The sequence below is a fragment of the Rutidosis leptorrhynchoides genome, chromosome 3 (genome assembly GCF_046630445.1).
Source record: "Rutidosis leptorrhynchoides isolate AG116_Rl617_1_P2 chromosome 3, CSIRO_AGI_Rlap_v1, whole genome shotgun sequence".
NCBI classification, from domain to species: Eukaryota; Viridiplantae; Streptophyta; class Magnoliopsida; order Asterales; family Asteraceae; genus Rutidosis; species Rutidosis leptorrhynchoides.
Genome location: NC_092335.1, coordinates 138,804,451 through 138,825,888, shown reverse-complemented (window position 1 = coordinate 138,825,888; position 21,438 = coordinate 138,804,451). Strand labels below are relative to the sequence as shown.

Below are 21,438 nucleotides of genomic sequence, written 5' to 3'. Positions count from 1 at the left end.
GTAAGCATAAAGCTTAGTGAATGCAATAATTATACATATACATATATAATCTACTTACTTGCAATCACTTACACAATTACCACGTACACGCTAGCAATATAATTAGCATACCATCGCAAAGTATAACGCTAAATCTCCAATACCACAAGCTAGCACAACAGTAGCATATAATCCGAACAATATATTATGCTACACTACAACACATAACCATGGTTAACCAATCGCACAAGGGAATGGTGCTCGCGAAAGACCATCGGTGTTCGTAACAACCGTTAGTGCACTTAACACGTCGTACACTAACCCCCACGGGTGGCATCTTAGCACGTCGATACTTCACCCCGGGTGGTGTCTTGACATGTCGACACTTCACCCGTCATACTTTCCGGAGTGGTGTCTTAGCACGTCGACACTTCACCCCTCATACTTCCCGAGTGGTGTCTTAACACGTCGACACTTCACTCGTCACGTGAAACGTGGTGTCTTAACACGTCGACACTTCACATCTCACGCTACTCAAGTAAATACATTACATACATACACATATAATTATTCCACTCACCTCGTGAACTCGAGCATTACAAACCATGCGCGAAATCTCCACCAAACGCAACCGAGAAAGCTTTTACCTATAATACACATATAGGTTTACACACAATCAACATACATTCTCTACAAGAGAATTTGACGCCAACACCCTTAACCATGGGTTTATACCTACCTCCACAATCCGCCCATTTAGACACCTAAGGTGGACTTCACCAATTACCACTACGGGTGGTAATTTTGACCCATACAAACAAGTATAACTTAACCCAAATTATACTTGACACCAATTAGACCAACTTATGTCTTAACACTAAATTACCACTTAGGTAGTAATTATTTCAAACGCCATTTACCCCAAAAACCCCAACACGTATAATATTGACCCATTTTGCGTTTGACCACGTTTGGCTTATTGTTAAAATACCATTTTAACCCAAAATCACTTCCCATGATTACTTTCATTCAAAAACCGTCATTTAACACTTAACAAAAGCGTTTAACATTCATTTAATCCAAAATTAGTGTCATTACCAATTTCGACCCAATCAAAGTCAACCCCTTTTGACACAATTCATAAAAACGCCCATAATCACTAACGGCTAGTGATTATATTTTCAAAACACCAATTAACACCTAAATCAAGTATTTACATACTTGATTCACCAAAACTTGACTCAAAACCCAATTTGACAACCATTTAAGGTCAACACCCATTTGACTAGCAAACTTGTTCTTAAGAACACCAAATTCACTAACAAACTTACAACCTAGTGATTTAACACTCAAACCATGACAAATACTTCCAAATTCGTCCTCAAACCCTAAACCCACAATAATCGGGTTCACGTACTTACACTAACAATACAACAAAACCCCCAATTTTATGAGAAATGAGGTTTAGAACCCTAACTAGCTCAAACCTTAAACATGAACAAGAATCTTAACAATTAAATTCGGAGTTAGAACTTACCAACAATACCACAACGTAGCCGTGAATGAGGTGAACAACTTTAACTCTCACGACTAGACCTGATTCACTCTTCTTCTTCCAATCTTCCCAAAATCTCCAAATCTCTCTCTAGAATCTCCTTCTCTCTCTAAAATGAAATGAGAGTGTTGTGTGGATGTGAAAATGATTCAAAACTGGATCCAAATATGATATTATGGCTACAAATTCGTCCCCAAGTGAAAAGACACAAATACCCCTCTTAAAATATTAAAAATCACAAAGCTGTCTGCCAGCACGTTTTGCGCGCCGCGCAAATGGGTGAGTGCCGCGCACTACAACTGAAAAGGGAACCCGCCAGTTTTTCTGATTCTGAAGTTCAGGGACTGAAGTTGATTGATTATGATTCTGATGTGAATTCTGAAAATGCATAAGTGTTAGGTTGACTTTTAGTGGCACTGTCTGCTGCACACATTTACTGACACTTTCAGGAACATTTTCTGACGCACAAAATTCAGGATCTTACATTTAGCACATAATTCAACATTGTTATGCGAATGTAATGTGTTTAAAAGTTTGTTTTGCGGCCATGATTTATCATTGAAATGAAATAACACTCAAATATATTTCCATTCAATATGAAATGCTAAAACAAAAAAACACCACAAAATACTCGAACCATTAAACCAAGATGTCACATAAGGCGTAAGGATTTGTGGTTAGTGGGTGATATTACCCCCAAGAAGACTCTCATCTCGTAAATATATCTGCAAAGTTTCAAATTCCAACTTTTAAATTTGAGCTCGAATTCGTAAGTCAAAGATTGAGAAAAAAGTCAAAAGTTTCTTCATTCAAATTCGAAATCTATATGATGTTTTAGGTTATAATGATGATTGACGAGCATTAGATACAACATTTAAAGCAACTTTTGTGTTGATATCATCATCTAAAACATCTTGGATTGAAGAATTAAATTTTTGAGTTCATAATCTAAAAGGCCGCGCTTTCTTTATGATTGTAACTATAACTAACAGTATTAAAGTCTATCCATGTGGAGATCAAAGGTTTGATTCCATTGTGAAGGTTAAGGGTTTGGTGGTGACATGGTAAGACTCTCGCATTCTAATGTGGAGGTCTAAGGTTCGATTTCTATGTAGCTACAAAGTTATTCTCCACAATGGTCATGGAGATTCGCCTGTAATGACTAAAGATTACTCGCAAAATGGATTGTCGTTCTGAGATTAGTCGGTTAAAAAAAGATGGTAACTAGGTTAAAAAAAGGTATTAAAGTCGATCTAGAATACTCCCTCCGTCCCATCTTAAGTATTCACTGTTGAGTTTTCAAAGTCATTTTTTGTCAACTTTGACCGTAAATACTTTTATTTGTGTTATATAATACTTGATAAAAATTATATGGAATGAAAACACATTTAAAACTCAATTCATTCATATAAGTTTCATCAATTATTATATAGCACAATTAAAAATATTTACGGTCAAAGTTGACAAAGAAAGACTTTGAAAAGTCAACAGTAGACTCTTAAGATGGACGGAGTCAGTAATTGTTTACTAAGTACGTATTTCTTTTGAAGATTGTCAACAAAATCAGCATAGATTCAGATTAATTTTTTTCCTCTGAATTAATACAAAAAATCCAAATCCTTCTTCACACCTACCAAAAAAACCACCATTAATCCATAATCCATTCACATCAAACCCTAATTCACCATTCGTTCTCTACATACCCAAATAAGTATCAAGTTACAAACTTTCTACCTCAATTAGTAAAACCCAGTGACTAAATGTAAATCACAGTTGTCAATCACTCCAAAATTTATGCCTTTTTTTTAACAATTATTGAAACCCTAAATTTCCCCCTTTTTAATCCACATGCTCCCAAGATTACGATCAAGAAATCAATATCAAAACTTGAATCATGGGAAATGAAAAGAAATGGCTGTTTACACTGTTTTTCGCAGCATTCATTTCCTTACTATTATTTATCTCATCGATCTGTGGTTTCAATTCATCATACACATTCACTTCACATAAACCATATTCCGCCGTACACCGTGGCCGCGGCTACCCGCCGGCGTTCGCTTATTACATTTCCGGCAGCCATGGTGACGTGGACAGAGTATTTAGGTTGTTATTGGCAGTGTATCATCCGAGAAATAGGTATTTATTACATATAGGAACTGAAGGTACTGAAGATGAACGGTTGAGATTGAGTTCGTTGGTGAAATCGGTTCCTGCAATTAGGGTTTTTGAAAATGTTGATGTAATTGGGAAACCTGATGCTACTACTTATATGGGTGCGAGTAATATTGCGGCGATCTTACGTGCTGCTGCGATTTTTTTGAAAATGGATGGTGATTGGGATTGGTTTATTACTCTTAGTGCATTGGATTATCCTTTGATTACACAAGATGGTACCTTTTTTATATATATTGCATAATTTGATGTTAAATCTGACTAATTTTCTTATATTAGCTGTTAATTTGTGGTTTTCCAAGGTATTTTGATGTACATTGATCAATTTTGTAGTAATTGAGTGAACTGATTAGTGGTCTAAATTAGAGATTTTAGACAATTAGGTCAACCAAGGTGAATGTATAATTGCTTTCATATCTGATTGTAGTGATGGTTTTTGAAGATTTAATCATTGTGAAAACGTATATGTAAATGCCTCCTTAATTTTGGATTAGAGTTATGTTGATCTGTTGGATAGGGGAATTTGGTTGGTATAGTGCTTAAAATAAGGAGACAATATTAGAGTACTAGAGCTATATTGTATGTGTGCGCGCGCGTGCGCCCGCATTTTCGAGGATTTAAGTTGTTAAGAGATTGATATGTTTTTTTGCACCTATATATAACATGTTCTCATGAATGTGATCTATGGGCCTTTCCTTTACTATGTTTCACCTTTGCCCTTGTATTACAATTTCGTGAGGTTAACTATAGACATTTTTTTAGAGTGCTCTCATTTGGTACGAGGCAAACCAAAGCGTCAAGCTAGGTCCCAATGGCTTTAAGGCACATAATCATAAAGGTGCGAGTAGTAATTCTATTATACTTGATGACTAAAGTGGACTCATGTAGTCATGTGTGTGGGTCGAGTTCATCTTATCTTAAGTTGATCATGACATTGTCAGAGATGGGGTTGGACACTAAGAAGTGCAAGAGACTTTGATTTTGTACGCACATGTGTCATTGATTTTTTTCATGCTATTGATTTGTGCATTCGTTTGGATATTGTAATAAATAGGTTTGATGGTTCTGAGCTATAAAAGGTTTAAACATAACATTGGCTTCAAGAATTGTAATAAAATTCTTGATCCAATTGATGCTCCTATATTGTTTACTCTATTGAATCATGTATATTGCTTATTGCTGATACTATTTTTTTTTTTTTTGGGGGATCAGATTTATCTCATGCATTCTCGTCTATTAGCAGAGATGCCAATTTTGTTGATCATACTAGTGACCTCGGATGGAAAGAGTAAGATATTTCCATGTGACTTTTTGTTTGTTTTTACAAAAATTCAACCACTTAAAACTTATCTCATCTCTATATTTATTTAGGGATCAACGTATGCGGCCGATCGTGGTTGATCCAGGTCTTTACTTAGCAAGGCGAACTCAAATATTTCGTGCGACCGAAAAACGCCCATTGCCTAACGCCTTTAAAGTTTTCACAGGCAAATTCTCTTTCCTCTTTTGCATGTGTAACTTAAGCTAGATGTCGGGAAGTGATCATTTTGACCGATTTACATATGAACGGGTCAAATTGGTTTATGTTATGTTATAATTGGTCAAACATGTGAATTTAATATTTTCTTGATCTTTCAGGATCTCCATGGGTGATTTTGAGTCGGCCGTTTCTTGAATACTGCATCTTTGCATGGGATAATCTCCCTCGAACGCTCTTAATGTATGTTAACAACATGATTTTGGCTCAAGAAGTCTACTTTCATACAGTAATTTGTAACACACCCGAGTTCAAAAACACAACCATTAACGCGGATCTAAGGTTCATGGTCTGGGACAACCCTCCTAAAATGGAGCCACTTTTTCTTGACAAGTCAAACTTTGACCAAATGGTTCAAAGTGGCGCTGCTTTTGCAAGACAGTTTGCGAAAAACGACCCAGTACTTGACATGGTTGATAGCAAAATCTTGAAACGAAGTGGTAACCGAGCCGCCCCAGGTGCATGGTGCACCGCAAGAAAAAGCTGGTTTGTGGACCCGTGTTCACAATGGGATGATGTAAACGTTTTGAGACCGGGAAATCAAGTCAAGAAGTTTGCGGAATCGTTAAAAACCATGGTAGATGATTCAACATTAGAATCAAATCAATGCAAATGAAAAAAAGATGGAAACTTGATATTGTTTTGAAGATGCATTGTTTGTTGTTTACAGATTCTTTTGATATGGGGGTTCCTTCTGTTTGTGTTGAGTTACAAGTTTTGTTGTAAAGTGGTAATGATGAAATTAATACACAAATAAGAGGAATCCTCTCATTTTGAAAACCAGTTTGCAATCTTGTAATGCACTTCTATCTTTCTTTGTTCTCTGTTTCTCTGATTGTAATATCACAAATATGATTTATTCATGTAAAGGGCTCTTTGTTTATTTAAAGTAATTCATGTTTAAGTTAGAAACCAGTATTATATGTATCAGATAAGCTTGAAGGAATACATTTTGTTCTGCAAAGTGCAACTACTCCATACAAGTGTTAAGATATTTCAGTTGTCTAAGTTGACCTTTACAACTATTCATCTTATATGAAACATAAATTAAGTATGAAATAGAACATTTAAACCAATGAGCAATAGCTCAACCGGTAGTCATTACCTTTAAAGTTGGACCCCATGTGAGAAATTGGTGCATGCTCGAGTCTCTTGAGGAACAAGTATTTTACCTTTGACTTCCGGGCTGTAATCAACCTGCTTGTACATCTAATCACCCGATACATCGGGTATTATACTTGTCACTCGGAGTAAGCCTTCAAAATAGACTCGTATCGACTCATGGGTTATTCAGTATTTCACGGACATCTGACTCTTACGGAATGAGTTTGGTGGGTTGCCATAGTCTAACACGGTGTTTACGTGCAGATCTACACGTTTTGAGAAAAAAGAAGATTTAATGTCAAAAGACATTGTTTTTTTTCCTACCTCTTGTATAAGTTTATTTTACACATTCTAATGACTGTTACAAAACTCGTCCTATAAATAACTTTCACTTCAAAAAAATGAACTTGCTTGAAAGAACTTTATCACTTTCTCAAGTAACCACTAAAAGTGTTTTCAGTTTCTCAAGCCTATGCGTTAATATCACTACAATATCCTCTTTTCCTTCATCAACAAGAGCTTGTTTTAGCTTATTGAACATATGAGTAGGGGGCCTTATCCCCATATCCAACATCTCTTCAAAATATTTACAAGCTTCCTGCAACTTTTTCTCGCGACACAAACCATTAATCAAAGTAGCAAACATATGCATTCCAGGCAGAACTCCTTCACATTTCATCTTTTCCCACACGTTTAACGCCATTTCCATCCTACCTTCGTTACAAAACATTCTCACCATGATCTCATAAGTACTCACGCTAGGATCGCACCAAAACTCATCTCGCATTCGCGTAAAAACACTATAAGCCTCCTTTGTTCTCCCCCCTTTGACTAAGTGATGAAGTATTATATCAAAAGTACGCGAATTTGGCCCGACCCCGCAAGCCCTCATCTCGCCAATTACCCTAAAAGCGTCATCTATTTGCATCGACCAACAATAAGCCCCCACAATCGCATTATAAGTTGGAGCCTCGGGAGCATGCCCACAAGACTTCCACATATCAAAAAACATCAAAGATTCACTTAGTCTCTTTTCGGACCCTAACCCATTAATCAAAGTACAATATATATGCGGGGTCGGCTCTACATTCTTCAATTTCATTTCATCAAACTTGTTCATAGCTAGATCATACTTTTTCGCTTTGCAATATGCATTTATAATGATCCCATAAACAACAACATCCGGTTCAAACCCATCCGCTTTCATTTCTCTATAAACTTCATCCAACTTCAACAAATTCATTTCTTGACCCCATCCCTCTAACAATATCGTATACGACTTAATATCATGTTTAAACTTTCTCTTTTTCATTTTATCGAACAGTTGGTGTGCACTCTCAACTTGCCTCGACTTACATAAACAATCCAAAAACCTATTACGATCAACAAGTTCCGGCTTCAATCCGAACTTCTCCATCCTCTCAAACGCCTCAATCGCCTCTTTCACCTTTTTCGCTCTCGCGTATCGTCTCGAAATTAGAACAAATGTGGTTTTATCCAACACTTTTTTCAATTTCATGTCATTAACTAACGTCCATATGATCTTGAACTGTTTGATCTTACCTAACGCTTCAATCAAAGCGTTGTAAGTATCTGTATTGTGTTTGAATCCGGGCTGTGTTTCGGCCCATTTGAAGAAAGAAAGTGCAAAAACGCCTGCATTGGTTAGTTTGTTTAAAACTTGAAGAACAAGAGGTGGGGTGAGTTGAATTTGAGTTGAGTTGAATAAAGATTGAAGCTTTGAAGGATCATGATTAGTTGTGATTAATTTGATGAGTTTATCTGCTTCAGTGTTGATTTGGTGGGTTGATTCAATTGGGTTATTGATGCTTTCAGTTGAGCTGCTGTTTGCAGAGATTAATGCACATGATGATGAGTGAATGGAAGATTGAAGTAATCCAAGTGTTCTTGTTGAGCGTTTGAAAAGTTGCGAGAGCGCCATTGTTAAGAGAAATATATTACGGAGAATGAAATTTGAATATATATATATATATATATATATATATATATATATATATATATATATATATATATATATATATATATATATATATATATATATATATTCAGTGGTGTTGTTTAGAAACTGGGTTTGGTTTGTATTGTTGCTGCTCGGGTTTCGTTTGTATTGTTGCTGCTCGGGTTTCGTTTGTATTGTTGGTTTGTTTCCTCCGGTTTGGTTCGAGCGTAGATAGTGTAGACCCGTCGTTTGTTGTCTTCAATTGCTTTGTTTTCTAGACTCGAGCCGCGATGATTCTTTAGTTGTACTCTTGTTATGACTTTTTATCTTTTGATGACTTACTTTCGCTATAGAGTTTTTAATTGGGAGATGATATTGCCAACATCAAATTTACTTCTTTCACCATATTTTGATGTTTATTTCCCAGAATACCCTTTAATAAATTATTATAAAAAGTTTTACAAGTTTTGTGTAAGACATTCATTAAGGGTAGTTTAGATAATTTTGGTGGAAGAAGTAAATTTAATGTTGGCAATATCATCTCCCTTTTCAATTTGAAATATATGTTTGAGGCATATAACTAGTAAATATTCATTTGCATCCTTAATTTAAATTGAGATTCAATGGATAAATCTCAACTCTTTGATCATGTGATGGGCGGGACAATCACATGCGATTACCAGCCTTGAATCACATGTGATTAACGATCAAGATTAAAACATAAAAATAAAGGAACAGTCACATGTGATTAGCAGCCCTTAGATTAATATAATCACATGTGATTAACAGATTACACTTCCTTTATTTTTGTGTTTTAATCCTAATCGTTAATCATATGTGATCCAAGGTTGGTAATCACATGTGATTGTCCCGCCCATCACATGATCCAAGGGCTGAGATTTCTTGGTTCTCAACTTAAAACAAGGATTCAAATGAATACATCTCGCATATAATTAAATAATCGTGATTAGAAAAAATGATAATTAAGTGATTTTATTACACTTTTTATACATATTAATGACAGTGCTTAGAAAATGCAGTCTCTCATTGTTTTTGGTTTAGTAAAAGTTTTGCATCGCTCGGTTTTCTTTTTCGCTGCTTTTTTGTGGTGGCATCCCGTTTTGATTCTTCTACGGGTTTCTTTACTGCATCTCTTTGACATACCATTCGCCCGGGATGGATCGTTGAGATTGTTTGTTTCTTCGACACTCGGCATGTGTTTCTTACTTCCTATGCTTCATGGTTTTGTTTACCGTTGTAGCGACTACATACATCCAATGACTTGTTTTCTCATTGAGGTTTTGATGTCTTTTTAGGGTTTAGGCGGAATGGGAGTTCATTGTTGCAGTTTCATCATTGTTGGGTTTATGGAAGAGAGCTCTCGCTTGTCTTATGTCTTCGAGATTGAGTGTTTGCCCCCAAATTGCGAGTGCCTAGTTTGGTGGGTCCGAAGACTAAAGTTTATCCGGAGCTATTAGTAGTTTCGGGATGACTACCGTATATGATAGATTGGCAGCATTTTCATCTTCACACATAGCCAACTAGAATTCATTGACTTGTACCGTTGATTTGTGTAATTAGTCAAAGTGGCTCATTGTGATTAGTTTGTAAGGGTTGTAGGATTTTGTTACACAGAAGAAGTTGGATATAAACAACCATAACACTCGTGATAATTTAGTTATATTACATTTTGATATATTTATTATTTATATTTATATTATATTTATTTATATTTTATATCTATATAGTCATATAAAGCTCTAAAATGATGATATCATCATTAAGCTAATTATCCTCTAATTTTCATAATGATGATGTCATAATTATATATTAATTTAATTTAAAAACTAATACGAAATCTTTTATAAAAAAAATATTAATCTCTCCTAAATTGTAATTTTAATTTTCTAAAAAAAATATAAAAAACAATTATTATTACTAATTACTACTATTATTAATAAAAATATAAATATAAATACTCAACTTTGAACGAACTTAATTATTATTATTTACTTTTAATATAGTAATTAAAATTATAATTATTATATTATTAATATTCAAATATGGATTCTTTTTACGAAATTAATTACGTTACATAATTAATTTGTGGAACCGAAGACTAAAGTTTATCCGGGGCCATTAGTAGTTTCGGAATGACTACCGTATATGTAGACTCGCCGCATTTTCGTCTTCACACATAGGGTGTGTTTGGCCAAGAGCTTATGAGGGCTTCTAGGAGCTTGAGCTTATGATTTTAATAAGCTCCAAGAAATAAGCTTTGTTTGATAAACATAAAAAGTAGAGCTTATGAAAATCATAAGCTCTAGAAAAATAAGCTACTTCTAGTAACTTATGAAAAAAAGTAGAGCTTATGAATTGAAAAATATGCTCCAGCTAGTTTATCAAACACTTGTAGAAAATAATAAGCTCCAACTAAGAAGTTCCAGCTTCAGCTCTAGTTTATATTTATATTTATATATTTTTTGCCCAAGAAAAAATAATAATTCTATTTAGTTTTTAGCTTTAGGCCACTCCCTATCGTAACTAAACTATTCACCCTCTTAACCTTCCACATCACTGCCACATCAACACAAATATCCTATAACTAACTCATAACTAAACACTCCCTATCATGACTAAAACAATACTCCTCTTAATATACAACGTACAAGCAATAAAGCATCAAGTCCAACAATAAAAAGTACTGGGATCCGCAATTTCTATAACTCATCCGTTAAATCTATGGTGAAAGCGAATAACTAACGCGGGTAATTAAGTGGTGCCGTAATGAGCTGGTAACTAACCATAGGTGTCTTAAAAGTTTTGGCTCCCCATCTTTTGCCGTTCCCCCTTTTCTTGTCAAAACCTGCTTCATTTTTAGAAGCCAAGACTGAAAGAAACCAACAAGGGGGCTGAGATCCGAACAAAACTTGATGGGGACTCTCTTCCAGAAATTTCAACAGGTTTTTATTATTTTATATTTATCTCCTTTTAAGCTAACGCTAACCAACAATTTCACAGTCGATTCAGGTTTTATTTTCTCCTTTAATTTAGGTTTTCTCAATTTGAACCGTCAATTTCACTATTCAAATGTGTGCGATGCTATAATTGTTACCTCACAGTCTTACACTGATTCATACTGTTATGTACTTAGTAATGTTGATATTTGCTTCACCTCACATTTTGTATAAATAAAAAAAATTGACAATGGTAGGTATACAAAACAGTGAGTTCTTACTTAATTCAGTACAGAACTAACACCTGACTTTCGGTTTTTCTAAATTTGAACTTCATACTAAATAGTAGAAAAAAATGTTCAAGTAACTAATTTCAATTAATGTGTAATTTGTTGGGGTAAATCCCACCCTAGTCAACTATGTTGACCTTGTCTGCAAACTACCAGCCTACCATAATTATTGATGATTAGGCTGAGACGATTGGCTCCAAACTGTTGCAGCTATATTTATATAATCTTAGGGCTTCTATTGAAGAACTTTGATATTTTAAACTGTATTGTTGTATACTACATGAATGAAGTTATGCTTAAATATCACGAATAACACATAAGTAGTTTTTGCGTTGGAAAGCTTCTACATTTGATGTTAAAACCAGAAGTTTATCGGTTTGGGCGCAATGTTGGTTCAATCGATTCAGATATGAGTATTATGTGTCATAAAAAGAATGTTATTATGCTTAACTATGTTAGCTACCTTATGTTGTGTTCATTTTTGTTGTTCTTGCTGTATTACTAGTTTGTGGGTACACTTGCTAAAAGCCCGACATTTGCAAAAGAGCCACGACGCCTTCAATTCGAAGCAGACATTAATCGCCTTTTTCTTTATACCAGGTATTGTTTTGCAAAGTTCTTGTCATCACTCGTATTCTAAAGAAAAAATAATAATAATAAAAAAAAAAAATAATAATAAAAAAAAAAAAAAATTCTAGAAAGCAAAGCTTACACACTTATCTATCTACACTAAATGTCTGCATAATATTTACAGATCTATCTCAAGTGAGACATAAATTCACAACCTTTTGGTTATTGTGCTATCCCGATAATAAGCAATTTGTTGTGCTATACATAAATATAAATATAAACATGGCAAGAAAATTAATTGGTAATCTATCGTTTTGTTTGCAGCTATAATCGAGTAGGAAAGGATGCAGAAGAAGAAGATATAGAGGAAATCATTAACATGGCAACCAAGGCCGAATTAGCAGATCAAGAACGACAGGTTCAAGAAAACATCCATTATCAGATCACAAATTTCTGCAAATCAATGGATCAAATTCTTCTTCCAGACTCAAAATCTAACCATGAATCATCTCAAAAGAACACTACAACTCCTCGCCCCAGTGGCCTTAGTCTCGCTGTTGGTAGAACCGCTACATCAAAAACAAGTCCCGGTAACATTTCGTTACACGAATGTTTAAATTTAATCATGTTTTGAAATCCTATTAGAATCTTATTAATCATGAAACTTTCAGCACAGATGTACCCGAGACAAAACAGTTGACATTTGCAGAGTCATCCAAGAGATTGAAAGATTTAATCGGCTACACCCTTGAGATTAAACCGTCTCAAATTCAACACGAACAAGCGGGCCGGGGGTTATTTATAGATGGTGAAGCAGATGTTGGTTCAGTAATTGCATTTTACCCGGGTGTAATTTACTCTCCAGCGTATTACCGTTATATTCCTGGTTACCCGAGAGTCGATGCACAAAATCCTTATCTTATCACAAGATACGATGGGACAGTGATTAACGCTCAACCGTGGGGTACAGGTGGCGAAACCAGGGAACCGTGGGGCCATTCGAGTGTTTATCGGGCTAACCCAAGTGCACAACCTTCTGAGACGGGGTCAGACCGGGTTTGGAAGATGTTAAGCAAACCATTAGAAGGGTCAAAGTTAGGGTCGAACGGTGAGGTTTTGGAGAGGAGAAATCCGTTAGCGTTAGCTCATTTTGCGAACCATCCAATGACAGGTGTCGAGCCTAATGTTATGGTTTGTCCTTATGATTTTCCTTTGAATGAAAAGGGTATGAGAGTTTATATACCGAATGTAGTTTTTGGGGGTACGGATGAAGTAAAGATGAAAAGGTTTGGGAGTTTTTGGTTTAAATCTGGATCAGGCTCGAGTGATGGTCAAATGGAAGGACCGATTATGAAAAGTCTTGCACTTGTGGCTACAAGGTCATTATGTAATGAAGAAATTTACTTGAATTATAGATTGAGTAACTCAAAAAGGCGGCCTTCGTGGTATACTCCTGTGGATGAGGAAGAAGACCGAAGAAGATGGAGCTGAGCTGGCGTTTTTTTAATGATTTTTCAGGTGTTGTGTTGATTTATTGGTTGAATAAGCTTTTGAGGATCAGAAGGAAACAGATTTGATATTAAACTCGAAAGAACTTGCAAGTTGGAAAATTTTTATATTCAGAAGAAAACAAAACAATGTGTTGTTTTTTATGTTGTGTTACACTCACTTGAATTATCACTTTTAGGAACTTGATGAAAAAAGTGATCTTTACTTGACAAAATTTATTTTTCAGTTCTTGTTTTGGTTTTTAATCACTATTTAATTGAGTAAAGCTTGTTTAGAGTATGTTAACATATAATTTTAGAGATCCCATACTTTGTGTTATGCCATATGTGTTCATTCACTAAACTTCTGGACACTTGTTTTAATCTTTATTTTTTATTTTTATAGCTGCTATATTTCAACAGCTTGAATATCGAGTTTGAATGTAACTGAGAGCTTGTTCAGGTGATCGAGTTTGAATGTAACTAAGAGCTTGTTCAGGTGGTTACAGTATATTTTAAATTAACTTTGAAGATTATAATACTTGTTCAATTGCAATAATTACATAGTAGAATTTAGAAGTATCAATTTCCGGTTTACGGTTTGATATAATCATCTGTCAAACTTCATTGACAATGAATGTTATTTTTCCCGCTTGTGATTATTTATGTGCGACTGTGAAAATCACTCATCCCCTATAACACCTTTTTTCATCAGATTACATCATTTTTTATTTGGTTATAACCCAAAGAAGTGAAGGACTCAAGCGGCGAGAAGGACATCCGACAGTGTAAAGGACTGCCGGTGAGAAATAGGAACGAAGATCGTGAGATCAATGTAAAAGTTCTATTGTATACTAAAAAGGGAAAACTCTAAAAAAGGGTGTCGTAATAGGTGGGTCTAGGGTCACTCAAGGGTTAGTTTGGTGGTTGAGACTATAGGTGTGTCTAGGGTCACTCAAGGGTTAGTTTGGTGGTTGAGACTTGAGAATCTCTAGTGAAGATAATGTTACGTGCTGCTGTAATTTTCTTAGTACATTGGATTATCCTTTGCTTACACAAGATGAAACTAACCGGTAGCTGGAGCTGAAAGTTGGAGCTTATATTTTGAGCTCGAAGTTGGAGCTTATGTTTTATAAGTGTTTGGTAAAGTAGTTAGAGCTTATGAATGTAAAATGACTTATAAGGACAAAAAGTAAATAATATATAATGATATAAGGAGCAATGATGTAAATTCATCTATGGTAAGCTTCTATAAGCTTCTAGTTTATTTTTATAAGCAAGTTTATGTAGCTTATTTTTTCAGAGTTTATTTTTTTCATAAACTTCTAAAAATTTGTCTACCAAATAATGTTAGAAGCTAGCGCTTATGAAAAAAATAAACTTAAGTCCGATAAGCTCTTAGAAGCTAGTGTGCCAAATACACCCTAATTTTCTTATATTATGTGTTAATTGTTTGTTTTACAAGGAGTTTTGATGTACATTGATCAATTTGTAGTGTTTGAGTTAACTGATTAGGGGTCTAAGTTAGAGATTCTAGATGATTTGGCAATATAAGGTGAATGTATAGTTGCTTTCATATCTGATTGTAGTGATGGTTTTTAAAGATGTAATAATCCTTGTAAAATGTATATGTAAATGCCTCCTTAATGTTTGATGACAGTTCTGATGGATAGGAGAATTTGGCTGGTATAAAATGCTTAAAATGAAGAGACGATAATGAATGCCCTTAATTGGTTTTGGGAAAAGTGCGAGATCTCCAAGGGGTGCAATGCTTCATTCATCACGTTGGTTCCAAAGAAGACCGACCCTCTTAATCTGAACGACTTTCGGCCGATTAGCTTAATAGGGAGCTATTATAAAATCCTTGCAAAGATCTTATCAATTCGAATGCGGAAGGTCATTCCGAGTCTTATTGGCAAGGAACAAACTGCGTTCATAAAGGGGAGATATATTCTTGACGGGGCGCTTATACCAAATGAAACTATCGACTATCTCAAGAAGAACCGAAAAAGGGTCTTATGTTCAAAGTCGATTTCGAGAAGGCATTTGATAGCCTAATTTGGGAATTTCTTCTACAAATAATGGAAAAAATGGGGTTCGGGGACAAATGGCGAAAATGGATGCTTGCTTGTTTCAAGTCGGCATCTATCTCTGTTTTAGTGAATGGCTCTCCCACGCAAGAATTTAATCTCGAGAAAGGAGTTCGACAAGGTGATCCTCTTTCACCATTTCTCTTCATTATTGCGGCCGAAGGACTAAATTTACTTGCTAAAAAAGCTACCGAGAGTGGACTTCTAAAGGGAGTTGAGATTGGGTCGGACAAAATACTAGTTTCCCACTTGCAATATGCGGATGATACTTTATTTATTGGGGAATGGGGGAGACAAAATTTCAATAACCTTATGAAGCTTCTTAATTGTTTCGAAAGGGTCTCCGGTCTCAAAATTAATTATCACAAAAGTCAAATTTTTGGTATTGGTGTGAAAAGAGATTAAGTGGATCGAATGGCTCAACGAGTTAAATGTAAAGTTGGTGAATTCCCTTGTACGTATCTTGGGTTACCTATAGGGCAAAACATGAATCGGGTTGAGAGTTGGAACACCGTCATTGAGAAGTTTAATTCTAGGCTTGCGGATTGGAAAACGAAAACGGTCTCTTTCGGTGGAAGGTTAACGTTAGTTAAGTCGGTCCTAAATAGCTTACCGCTATATTACTTTTCACTCTTTCGTGGTCCGTCGTGTAGTGACCCGAACTTTTCCATGTTTATATATATTAATTGAGATTGATATTTACATGATTAAATGTTTCCAACATGTTAAGCAATCAAACTTGTTAAGACTTGATTAATTGAAATATGTTTCATATAGACAATTGACCACCCAAGTTGACCGGCGATTCACGAACGTTAAAACTTGTAAAAACGACATGACGATATATATATGGATATACATATGGTTAACATGAGATTATGATAAGTAAGTATCTCCATAAGTATATTAACAATGAGTTATATACATATAAACAAGACTACTAACTTAGGGATTTCGAAACGAGACATATATGTAACGATTATCGTTGTAACGACATTTAAATGTATATATATCATATTAAGATATATTAATATATCATAATATCATGACAATATAATAATTTAAAATCTCATTTGATATTATAAACATTGGGTTAACAGCATTTAACAAGATCGTTAACCTAAAGGTTTCAAAACAACACTTACATGTAACGACTAACGATGACTTAACGACTCAGTTAAAATGTATATACATGTAGTGTTTTAATATGTATTTATACACTTTTGAAAGACTTCAATACACTTATCAAAATACTTCTACTTAACAAAAATGCTTACAATTACATCCTCGTTCAGTTTCATCAACAATTCTACTCTTATGCACCCGTATTCGTACTCGTACAATACACAGCTTTTTGATGTATGTACTATTGGTATATACACTCCAATGATCAGCTCTTAGCAGCCCATGTGAGTCACCTAACACATGTGGGAACCATCATTTGGCAACTAGCATGAAATATCTCATAAAATTACAAAAATATGAGTAATCATTCATGACTTATTTACATGAAAACAAAATTACATATCCTTTATATCTAATCCATACACCAACGACCAAAAACACCTACAAACACTTTCATTCTTCAATTTTATTCATCTAATTGATCTCTCTCAAGTTCTATCTTCAAGTTCTAAGTGTTCTTCATATATTCTACAAGTTCTAGTTACATAAAATCAAGAATACTTTCAAGTTTGCTAGCTCACTTCCAATCTTGTAAGGTGATCATCCAACCTCAAGAAATCTTTGTTTCTTACAGTAGGTTATCATTCTAATACAAGGTAATAATCATATTCAAACTTTGGTTCAATTTCTATAACTATAACAATCTTATTTCAAGTGATGATCTTACTTGAACTTGTTTTCGTGTCATGATTCTGCTTCAAGAACTTCGAGCCATCCAAGGATCCGTTGAAGCTAGATCCATTTTTCTCTTTTCCAGTAGGTTTATACAAGGAACTTAAGGTAGTAATTATGTTCATAACATCATTCGATTCATACATATAAAGCTATCTTATTCGAAGGTTTAAACTCGTAATCACTAGAACATAGTTTAGTTAATTCTAAACTTGTTCGCAAACAAAAGTTAATCCTTCTAACTTGACTTTTAAAATTAACTAAACACATGTTCTATATCTATATGATATGCTAACTTAATGATTTAAAACCTGGAAACACGAAAAACACCGTAAAACCGGATTTACGCCGTCGTAGTAACACCGCGGGCTGTTTTGGGTTAGTTAATTAAAAACTATGATAAACTTTGATTTAAAAGTTGTTATTCTGAGAAAATGATTTTTATTATGAACATGAAACTATATCCAAAAATTATGGTTAAACTCAAAGTGGAAGTATGTTTTCTAAAATGGTCATCTAGACGTCGTTCTTTCGACTGAAATGACTACCTTTACAAAAACGACTTGTAACTTATTTTTTCGACTCTAAACCTATACTTTTTATGTTTAGATTCATAAAATAGAGTTCAATATGAAACCATAGCAATTTGATTCACTCAAAACGGATTTAAAATGAAGAAGTTATGGGTAAAACAAGATTGGATAATTTTTCTCATTTTAGCTACGTGAAAATTGGTAACAAATCTATTCCAACCATAACTTAATCAACTTGTATTGTATATTATGTAATCTTGAGATACCATAAACACGTATACAATGTTTCGACCTATCATGTCGACACATCTATATATATTTCGGAACAACCATAGACACTCTATATGTGAATGTTGGAGTTAGCTATACAGGGTTGAGGTTGATTCCAAAATATATATAGTTTGAGTTGTGATCAATACTGAGATACGTATACACTGGGTCGTGGATTGATTCAAGATAATATTTATCGATTTATTTCTGTACATCTAACTGTGGACAACTAGTTGTAGGTTACTAACGAGGACAGCTGACTTAATAAACTTAAAACATCAAAATATATTAAAAGTGTTGTAAATATATTTTAAACATACTTTGATATATATGTATATATTGTTATAGGTTCGTGAATCAACCAGTGGCCAAGTCTTACTTCCCGACGAAGTAAAAATCTGTGAAAGTGAGTTATAGTCCCACTTTTAAAATCTAATATTTTGGGATGAGAATACATGCAGGTTTTATAAATGATTTACAAAATAGACACAAGTACGTGAAACTACATTCTATGGTTGAATTATCGAAATCGAATATGCCCCTTTTTATTAAGTCTGGTAATCTAAGAATTTGGGAACAGACACCCTAATTGACGCGAATCCTAAAGATAGATCTATTGGGCCTAACAAACCCCATCCAAAGTACCGGATGCTTTAGTACTTTGAAATTTATATCATATCCGAAGGGTGTCCCGGAATGATGGGGATATTCTTATATATGCATCTTGTTAATGTCGGTTACCAGGTGTTCACCATATGAATGATTTTTATCTCTATGTATGGGATGTGTATTGAAATATGAAATCTTGTGGTCTATTGTTACGATTTGATATATATAGGTTAAACCTATAACTCACCAACATTTTTGTTGACGTTTAAAGCATGTTTATTCTCAGGTGGATATTAAGAGCTTCCGCTGTTGCATACTAAAATAAGGACAAGATTTGGAGTCCATGTTTGTATGATATTGTGTGAAAACTGCATTCAAGAAACTGATTTCGATGTAACATATTTGTATTGTAAACCATTATGTAATGGTCGTGTGTAAACAGGATATTTTAGATTATCATTATTTGATAATCTACGTAAAACTTTTTAAACCTTTATTTATGAAATAAAGGTTATGGTTTGTTTTAAAAATGAATGCAGTCTTTGAAAAACGTCTCATATAGAGGTCAAAACCTCGCAACGAAATCAATTAATATGGAACGTTTTTAATCAATAAGAACGGGACATTTCACGTCGGGTGTCCTTAAAATTCTTGAGCGTATTAGGCGAAACTTCTTTTGGGGCGGGACGGGTGAGTGCCAAAAAATTACATGGGTAAAATGGGAAGAGTCTTTATTACCTTATGAAAGAGGTGGTCTTAACATCGGTTCACTTAGGGCAAAAAATCTTGCGCTTTTGGGAAAATGGTTTGGGCGAGTCAAAATTGAGTCAAATTCACTGTGGGTCAAGGTTTTAAAAAGTATATATGGCGCCAACGGGCTACTCATACCTCACGGTTCCATTAGGCCAAGAGGGAAGGGTAGTACATGGTTAAATATTGTAAGAAATAGAACCGGTGGGGGAAATAATAAAACAGTTAAGTAAAAGAAAATCCTCAACCAACCGACCAAGGTTAATTATGGTCAATGGTGTTTCCGCCAAGGAAGAAAAATATTGGGAGGATTACCAATTCTCCGATGAATCGGATTCCGACGAGAATTCCGATGATGTTATAGAAATTACCCCAACTGAATTTAAAAAGGCAAAAGAAAATAATAAGGGAAAGGGCATAAAAATAGAGAAATCTAATTCTAACCCCGATGAACTTTATATGTATCGTCAACCCCCGAAGTCCTTAAGTTGTAACAATGACTCGGGAACCTCTAAACCACCAGGTTTTTCTAAACCAATGTGGATAACGACGGCTCGTATTAGGGGAACATCATATATCCCTAGAAACTTGGCAAAACGAACCAAAACCAAAGAAGAAGAAACAAGCGAGTCGGAATAAGATAGTTGTATTCGTGTGGTGTAATATAAGTAATATAGTGTGCTTATGCTTTATGATATATGTAAAAATTGCTTGTATTAATAAGTATTTTTTTTTATGAATCTAACTCTTGTCTATTTTACAGTATAAAAACACAAAATGGATAGACAACCCAATATTTTAAGAGACCTACCCGGAGACATGATTGATGAAATCTTGTCTAGAGTCGGTCAGAATTCTTCGGCACAACTATTTAAGGCGAGATCAGTTTGTAAGACATTCGAAGAACGTTCCAAGAATGCCTTGGTTTATAAAAGGCTTTCGTTCGAAAGATGGGGGATATCACATTGGGAAATCCATAAGTTATGATGTGTTTACTTTGACGCATATATTGCGGGGAACCCAAATGCTATTTTACGCAATGGGTTAAGAAATTATTTTGACTCAATATATCCGAATATTGGACTTCGTGATTTAGAAAAAGCGGCTAACATGCAACATAAAGAAGCATGTTATGCTTACGGATTAGTAATGTTCGCTTCTCACCAAAGTGAGAACAAGAACATCGGGCTACAACTATTAAACAAAACGTTCCCACAAGTGACGGAGTCGGTAATTGGGGTAAGAAATGAGGTTTTTAGATTGTTACGGGACTGTTGGACATTACGTAACCCTCGTCCCTTTGACGACGTTACAACACGCTGTCTTATCAACGGCCATAATGGTTATGTTCCACAAGACCAAGGATGGGAAGTAGTCCTAGTAATACCAGAATGCATGACTTGTTTCTGGACGTATGAATTACGTGTCTTTATTGCCTTTGCTGAACGACTTGTGTACTAGCTAGAATTATCTTCACAACTATCTTGTATCAAAGTTATTGTGTGCTATATTTCATGCTTTATGTAAAATAAGCGGTATTGTAAGTTTGTAAAATATTGTATAAAAGTTTGAACGCGAAATATTATTATAATCAGTTTTTCATATAGAATTGTAGTAGTTGAATTGTATATTAGCTACTAAGTATGAACTTAACGGGTAGGTACTACCCGAATTTAAACTTATAAAACGCTAATATGAAGAAAAAGCTTTTATAAATG

General features: G+C 34.7%; 4 protein-coding genes across 4 annotated transcripts; 3 read left to right on the top strand and 1 right to left on the bottom strand.

Annotated features, from left to right (window-relative positions):
* Positions 1-3,136: 3,136 nt before the first annotated feature.
* LOC139896859 (beta-glucuronosyltransferase GlcAT14A) lies at positions 3,137-6,151 on the top strand. The gene is made up of 4 exons (XM_071879504.1): positions 3,137-3,924; positions 4,919-4,994; positions 5,078-5,193; positions 5,345-6,151. The coding sequence occupies exons 1-4, from the start codon at positions 3,429-3,431 to the stop codon at positions 5,857-5,859; spliced, it is 1,203 nt and encodes a 400-aa protein (XP_071735605.1). The 5' UTR covers positions 3,137-3,428; the 3' UTR covers positions 5,860-6,151.
* Positions 6,152-6,181: 30 nt separating this feature from the next.
* LOC139896858 (uncharacterized) lies at positions 6,182-8,305 on the bottom strand. Its single transcript, XM_071879503.1, has one exon. It carries the CDS (start codon positions 8,287-8,289, stop codon positions 6,781-6,783), a length of 1,509 nt encoding a protein of 502 aa, XP_071735604.1. The 5' UTR covers positions 8,290-8,305; the 3' UTR covers positions 6,182-6,780.
* Positions 8,306-11,164: 2,859 nt separating this feature from the next.
* Positions 11,165-13,842, top strand: LOC139896857 (uncharacterized). The gene is made up of 4 exons (XM_071879502.1): positions 11,165-11,270; positions 12,060-12,154; positions 12,449-12,714; positions 12,801-13,842. Exons 1-4 carry the CDS (start codon positions 11,241-11,243, stop codon positions 13,613-13,615), a joined length of 1,206 nt encoding a protein of 401 aa, XP_071735603.1. The 5' UTR covers positions 11,165-11,240; the 3' UTR covers positions 13,616-13,842.
* Positions 13,843-15,701: 1,859 nt separating this feature from the next.
* Positions 15,702-16,106, top strand: LOC139900424 (uncharacterized mitochondrial protein AtMg01250-like). The gene has a single exon (XM_071883196.1). The coding sequence runs from the start codon at positions 15,702-15,704 to the stop codon at positions 16,104-16,106; it is 405 nt and encodes a 134-aa protein (XP_071739297.1).
* The last annotated feature ends 5,332 nt before the right edge of the window (positions 16,107-21,438 follow it).

What these genes read in the sequence shown, in the direction of transcription:
- LOC139896859 (XM_071879504.1), top strand. Translation starts at nt 3,429, where the DNA reads ATGGGAAATGAAAAGAAATGGCTGTTTACACTGTTTTTCGCAGCATTC. An exon ending in TCCTTTGATTACACAAGATG is followed by an intron (nt 3,925 to 4,918) that starts GTACCTTTTTTA and finishes TTGGGGGATCAG; the next exon opens with ATTTATCTCATGCATTCTCG. An exon ending in AGTGACCTCGGATGGAAAGA is followed by an intron (nt 4,995 to 5,077) that starts GTAAGATATTTC and finishes ATATTTATTTAG; the next exon opens with GGATCAACGTATGCGGCCGA.
- LOC139896858 (XM_071879503.1), bottom strand. Translation starts at nt 8,289, where the DNA reads ATGGCGCTCTCGCAACTTTTCAAACGCTCAACAAGAACACTTGGATTA.
- LOC139896857 (XM_071879502.1), top strand. Translation starts at nt 11,241, where the DNA reads ATGGGGACTCTCTTCCAGAAATTTCAACAG. An exon ending in CGCCTTTTTCTTTATACCAG is followed by an intron (nt 12,155 to 12,448) that starts GTATTGTTTTGC and finishes TTTTGTTTGCAG; the next exon opens with CTATAATCGAGTAGGAAAGG. An exon ending in TACATCAAAAACAAGTCCCG is followed by an intron (nt 12,715 to 12,800) that starts GTAACATTTCGT and finishes CTTTCAGCACAG; the next exon opens with ATGTACCCGAGACAAAACAG.
- LOC139900424 (XM_071883196.1), top strand. Translation starts at nt 15,702, where the DNA reads ATGGGGTTCGGGGACAAATGGCGAAAATGGATGCTTGCTTGTTTCAAG.